Here is a 6,738-nt window from a genome sequence, read left to right on the forward strand (position 1 = left end):
GTGGCCCCCAGCAGCGACGCCAACCACAGAGATGGCGGGAGAGGCAGGTGCGGGACTGGGGAAGGGAGTGGCTGCGGCCTGTTCCCGACGCTCACGCCTCTCCTGCTCTTGTGCCTGGGCCCGCATGAGCTGTTGCCGCAGCAAGACCCTCGATGAGGATGATGACGACATGGCAGGGGTCCTGGAGCCCCCTGCAGAAGACGATGCAGAGAGTGTAGCTGGGGCTGCTGTGGCCTGCAGTGATATTGGGAGGCTGTGGAATGGGAAATATGGGGCCACAGGTAAGCTAGAAGTCTCTTTCCAAGCCTAAGGGGCACAGCGTGCTGGAGCAGACACAGGAGCCAGGCCTGTTCTCTGCCTTCAGAGGCCACAGTACGGTGGGGAGACACAGGAACCAGGCCTGGTTGCAGCCCTCCGGGGTCTCAGTGTGATGGGAGATCACGGCGATCAGACCCACGCTTAGTACTCAGAGGTCGCAGTCTGGTGGGAGAACACAAGCCCTCAGTCCTAATGCAGAGGTGCAGGTTTGAACCTGTTCGCATTAAGAAGCGGAGATGCCATTGATGGCTCTGCAAGAGGGGTTCATCCTAGTTAAAAGTGAGCCAAAGCAGAACTGAGTCCAACTTGAGGCGAGATCCACTCTCACCTCTCTTGGGTGAGGATCGGGCCAGAAAGGCAGCCATGGGCCCCCTCCCTCCCTGTCTGGGCCTCTGGTCCCAGGAGCCAGGCAGTCTTGAAAATCACAGAGATTTCACAATCCTCTCTTCCTGCCCCTCTTCCAGGTCCCCTCCCCTCTCTAGAGCCCAGGCCGATGACTCAGCACATTCAGACTCCCAAGCTAGGGGGAGGAAAAGACCAGAAAGGGTTCCCCAAAGGCTGAGAGCGGGTGGGCTCCCAGCCTGAGAGAGGAGCTTGGCAGGGGCTGTGGGCATAGCTCCACCCACCCAAGGGCAGGAGTCTAAGCAGGTCCGCCCTCCAGAAAGAACTGTGCAGCCAGAGTATGCCGGAGGGGCGAGGCAGGGAAGTCTGGCTGGGGACCACAGAGCTTGGCCCCTGCCTGCCTGTGCGACTTGCTCTTTTTGTCCCCTCATTGTAACATCTAGGAGATACCGGCTGCTGAGAGAATGGGTTGGGCAGGCCCTGGCAGCCTCTGTGGATCAGGGAGGAGGAGCTGAGAATGGGCGGGGTGTCAGATGGGCTAGTCATACCTGGAGCGTAGGGGTAGGGGTTGGCTTTTGAGCTCGTAGAAACTGTCAGGATCAAGGATGTTTTCTAATTCGATGTCAGCAACAATCCCAGATTCAGGAAGCAGAGAGTTCAGGCTGTGGTGGGAGGGAGGGAGGGGAGTGGGCAGTTGGTAGGGGTTGGCTTTTGAGCTCGTAGAAACTGTCAGGATCAAGGATGTTTTCTAATTCGATGTCAGCAACAATCCCAGATTCAGGAAGCAGAGAGTTCAGGCTGTGGTGGGAGGGAGGGAGGGGGTAGTGGTCAGTGATTGTAGGGAGCCTTATTCCCCTCCCTTCCCCAGAGACAGAAGAGGACCCTTCGTACACAAAGGGGGGGGCACACGACACGGACCACCATGCTTTCCTACATCTGCTCCCCACCCCTTCCCCCTTCCACTTCCCCATACTCCCCTCAGAGTCAGAATAAGAAGATGCCTGAACCCCAACCCCCGCACTCTCACAACCACAAGCAACAACAACCTGGGCTTGAGGAAAACAATTTAGGAATGACAATTCATTTCATAGTGTTCCTGGCTTTGCATATAGGGCTCTCCCAGCCCCCACACCCCCTACTGTTCTTCTGACAGCAGAATGTGAGCCCACCCCCAAGACGTGGCGAGCAGGGGCATCCATCAGCACAACAGTCCATTGTAACACAAAGTGGATATATCACAAGGAGAACAGGGGCCAATGACTCAGTTTACCTAGGATCTACCACTTCGCAAGTGAGTTTTTCCCAGCCCCAGCCAGAGTTCATGGGATACCGATGCATATCCAAAAATAAAAACAGAAATGTGAGTCAAGCATGGTGGCACACACTTGTAAGCCCAGCACTCAGGAGGCTGAGGCAGGAGGATTGCTGCAAGTTTGAGGCCAGCCTGGACTAAGCAGCGAGTTCAAGGCCAGCCTGGACTACAAAGTGAGACCCTGCCTCAAAAAAAAAATGTAAATATGAAAGAGTCCCCTTGTTCCAACAGTCTAGATTTACAATATAGAGGATATGGTTGGATGATCTACATTATAAGCATTCTTTTCTTAGCTGGAGGAACGTGCCCAGCCCATTCATGCTTTTTTGGATCCATCAAAACACATACACATCCCCAAGCCAGACATGGTGGCGCACTCCTGTAATCCCAGTATTCGGAGTACTGAGACAGGAGTAGCACCTCAAGTTTGAGGCCAGCCTGAGCTACATAGTGAGTTCAGGGCCAGCATGAATTACAAAGGAGACCCCGTCTCAAAAAACCAAAACAAACAACAACAACAAAACCATACACATCTCCAATACTACAACTCATGGGCACACAAAACAAGAAGGCACAGATTCCCCCCTTTCTTTTGACTGTACCCACTACTGTGATAATCTGGGACTAAGATGCTAAGGAATTAGAAGATAGCAAATCGATTTGCAGAAAGGCTCCTGTTCTCCCTCATGCGGGGTCCAAGGACCTAGTGGCCAGGGAACACTTGCACATGGTTGAATATACACCTTTGACTTTAAAGAGTTAGAATCCTGAGAAATTATGGGTGACTTCTCTTGACGAGAGCCCTCTCCTCTCCCCAAGGAACTGTCTTCCTTCCTCTCCCCACCCTCAGACCCGGCCCTAAAACTACCCAGGAAGTTGGGAAGAGGAAGCTTGGGGGAGCTGCTGAGCTCAGCACAATCCCAGGCAGAAAGCGGGCAAAGCCCCTGCCCAGGCTACCACATCTATTGCACAAGGTGGAAGTGAGGGACACTGTGGCGGACAGGGGCATGGACAGGGAGGGCTGGAGCTCCAGAGTGGGCTGACAGAAGTGAGGGTGAGAAGCCAGAGAGAACCCACCCAGGCAGGGATGGTGGAAGAGGGTGGGGAGGGGGCGAGGAAGGCTGGTATGGTAGAGAGGCTGAGTGGCAGTGGAAACAAGACCCTCCTCTGGCTTCCCAAATAAGGTCTGAGGCCTTTCCTGAACAGAGAGGCGACAGGCGCACCATCCCCTCTGCCTACCCTCCAGCGCTCTCCCACAGAAGCCCCTGCAGGTGTGGGAAGGCTGGGATTGTGCCCCTGGGGGAGGGGCGGGTGAGATTATTCCAGCCAAGTCTTGTTGAACTTTGCCTCTCTTGCTCATTTACACACACTCAGAAGGCTGATCCTACCGGGCCAATCTGAGATGCCCCTGAATCCCTCCAGATTCATGAGGTCCCCAAACACAGCAACCACCGCCTGGAGTCACTGAGCTCCCCAAACGGCACCTACCCCCTAGGACCCTGGAATTTCATTAAAATTAAGTGTCTCACCTGGCAGTGCCCCTTAAACTCACTCCTCTCGTGCACGAATTAAGGACCCCAAATTCAGCGACCTCCTTGGACCAGTTTCTGGATACTCCAGAATCTGCCCCTTCTAGAACTGGTCTGGACCTCCAAATCTGACCATGCCCCCCTTTAATGCACTCCCACGACTCCCTTATGCCTCAGTCAGTCCAAGCAGGCCATCACCGGATTCCTTAGTTGCTCCCCCTGCCCAAGACAGGCACCCAACGTCTTCCAAACCTAGGCCAAAGGGACTCCAATCCCAGTCCGGGGCCCCAGATACCCCCACATGAGGCCCCGAGAACCCCAGGTGTTATTCCCAGCCCCAAGCGCCCCGCACCTGAGCAGCTGGGCTGAATCGGCGGACCTGCGCTCCTCCAACAGCACGAACACAGCTCGAGGGCCCTCCGCGCTGGCCTCTACGCCTTCCCGAGCTGGCTCGGCTTCATGAGACATGACGCCCGACCCCGGGCGAGCCCTGCCAGGCCGGTCGGGCCTCGGCCCGGTCCCCCTAACAAAAATAAGAGTACCCCTCCCCCCGCTCGCCACCGCCCCCTCCTCAGCTAAGCCATGGAGCTAGCTCCGCGCGGGCGAGCAGGCGGCGTCTGGGAGATGGGATGGGCTGTGAGTCATCCCCCGCCCTGAACGGACCGACACCCCCCCCACACCTAACCCCGGACGACCGCCCTCCTCTCCCTCGTCCTCTTCTCCCTCCTCCCTGGGTTGGGGAAACTCCACAGGAAGTGACCACACGGGGGATGGACGATTTACAGAGCCACGCCTCCCAAACGAGACAGCCAATCGCTGGAGGGAGATTTGAAGATCCGCCCTAAATCTCTTCTTCCAATCGCGGGAACACTAGTTGAACACCCCCTCCTCATTCAAAGAAGTGGGCACCTAGGCCACACCCTCAGTGGCAGAGGCAAATAAGCAACGGGTAATTTGGTTGAGTCACACCTCCACGTTTGCGTCGCTCCCTGAGCCACGCCTTCTCTTCGCAAATTATTCTCCCCAAAATAATATTAAGCCGCTCCCTGGGTCTTCTGCGCCTGCGCACCGATGGCCAATCGGCACTCAGAGGTTCTCAGGCCAAGCTTTTAGCTGCGAAACCGCGCCCCCTCTCGGACTATGGTTGTAACACCTGCGCCGGAGACAGAATTTGTCTAAAAAAACCTGGATCTAGCCGTCCATCCTCATCCAAACCCACAACTACGAGAAAGGAGCATCTATGTTTCCTAGAGATCTCGGCCATATCCTCTGCCCCTTCAGTATCCTCAATCCAGCCACCCAGCTGGTCTTCCTGGGAGGGTTCAACTCAGAGGTGGCGAACCTTTGGCACTCGTGCAGCAGCGGGCAGGCGAGCCAAGTGTTGTTTTTTCTAAATTAAAATCTCAGTATTCATGTTTTATTGGCACTTTGCGATAAATAAGTGGGTTTGGGGTTGCAGTTTAGGCACTCGGTCTCTAAAAGGTTTGCCATCACTGTATGTCAGTTAAAGTTGTACTCTGGTACTTTTGTTAACTTAATATATGCTAAATAGATCCTTGACAGATGAATGAATGGACAGATGGAAATTAGATCTCTTCCTTTGGTAAATGACTTTTGGAATCATAAGGAACCGAATTGGAATATAATAAAGGTCCTCTCCTCTTCCCAGCCGCTGGTTTCCTGGCCTGGCAAGGTGGGGGGTGTCATACTACCTGTCTGATAATGAGGGTTAGAGATAAACTATGAAAAGTACTAGCAAGTTGGTTGACATACAAGTAGCTCTCTAAAAAAGTAACTGATTCACTTATTTGTTCACTGACTCAACATTTCCTGTGTCCCAGACACATGCAAGCAGCAAGCACACAGCACAGATCCCATGCATACTTCGGGTGCACATAGCAGGCAAAACACTGGGATCTACAACTTTTCCTCCCTCCTTCCCAACGCCCCAAATCCCACCATGGCCGGACCTCCAGAAACACTGGGCTTGCATTTTCTGGTATTGAGACACTTATTATCCGAGTTTATTAAACGCACACATTCCTGCATAAGCATAATCTCGTAGTGTAAGACCTAAAGTCTCACTTCCACTCCGAGGAGCGTGATCAGCCGAAAGGGCCTTCATGATGCTGAGTCCTATAGCCCAACGATGGCTCCGGATGCCTTATTTCCGGGAGCCTTGAACAGCCCAAAGGGCCTCCAAGATGCCGGGACCTATAGCTCAGTGAGGCTCCGGGAGCTCGATGAGCAGCGAGACTCACCCAGGAAGGAACACACCAGGCTCGTTGGTAAATAGACCTTTATTAGTCTGGCCAGACGGCACTCTCAGAACTGAACAGCTCAGAGAGGCCCAGCACAGGGGTTAGCAGTTTTTTAAAGGCAAGGGAAGAGGACTGCAAGCACAGCAAGTGTGCCAGGGGTCAGGGGGTCGGTTTTCTGCTATCTATCGAAAGGAGTCAGCTATACGGCGCACCTGGTCTTTCATCTCCAGACCTCAGGCTGTTCTGTTCTAACGAGGCCTTGAGTCGCTATCTTGTTTGCCTGTACCAGGCTTCCATGCACTCTGTTTTAATCTTATCTTGGAGCTGGGTAGAAAGAAATGTGTACGGCTATATGCTGGCGAACTAGGGGTTACATAGCGGTTAGGGTCCCACAATAGAATGGCAGACCCTCTACAAAATAAAGATAACAGTTCTTCCCCAAATTAATTTTTAAAATCAGTACAAGGCTAGGAGTTTGGTTCAGTGGTAGAGCACTTGCCTAGCACACCAGAAGCCATGGAGTACTCCAGCGGTACGAAAGAAATAAATAACAATAAAGGCTATTGTGATTTTCTTCGTGGTAACCCACCCTGTTTTCTCCAGGGTGTCCTTTTATTGCTTTTTCTCTTTTTACTTGGCCGATGCTTGCTCTGCAGAGCCAGTTTCTCCCTTATGCTTCACTTTTACTTTCTCAAATAAACTGCTTTTTGCTCGTTTTGTTCAATTTTATGTTTGAGACTTGAAGAAACTGGAACCTAACTCCAGAGGGAGAGGCGAGCAACCCAGTGTCCATAACGGAGCTACTCAATAATAGTACCCCTGATAATGATCTTTGCTACAGTCAGCCCTTTCATCAGGGGTTATAAGATTGTGACTTTGTATTTCAACAACTTTCTCCTACTTTTTTTTTTTTTTTGATACTAGGGATCGAACTCGGGTCCTTGCACTTGTGAGGCAGGCGGCAGAACCACCTTGC

The 6,738-nt window shown here is 52.9% G+C and overlaps 1 protein-coding gene across 1 annotated transcript in view; it reads right to left on the bottom strand.

The window, feature by feature from the left end:
- The window catches only part of Tfe3 (transcription factor binding to IGHM enhancer 3), a 15,350-nt gene extending 11,108 nt beyond the window's left edge, over positions 1-4,242 (bottom strand). Inside the window, exons 1-2 of the mRNA XM_010606335.2 lie at positions 3,854-4,242; positions 1,209-1,322 (exon numbers count right to left, since the gene is read on the bottom strand). Of these exons, the coding sequence (XP_010604637.1) occupies positions 1,209-1,322; positions 3,854-3,969 (230 nt within the window). The 5' untranslated portion in view covers positions 3,970-4,242. The remainder of the gene's footprint in view (positions 1-1,208; positions 1,323-3,853) is intronic.
- Positions 4,243-6,738: the final 2,496 nt, after the last annotated feature.

Source organism: Fukomys damarensis, unplaced genomic scaffold, assembly GCF_012274545.1.
Source record: "Fukomys damarensis isolate Sample0158 unplaced genomic scaffold, DMR_v1.0_HiC HiC_scaffold_39, whole genome shotgun sequence".
Taxonomy (NCBI): Eukaryota; Metazoa; Chordata; class Mammalia; order Rodentia; family Bathyergidae; genus Fukomys; species Fukomys damarensis.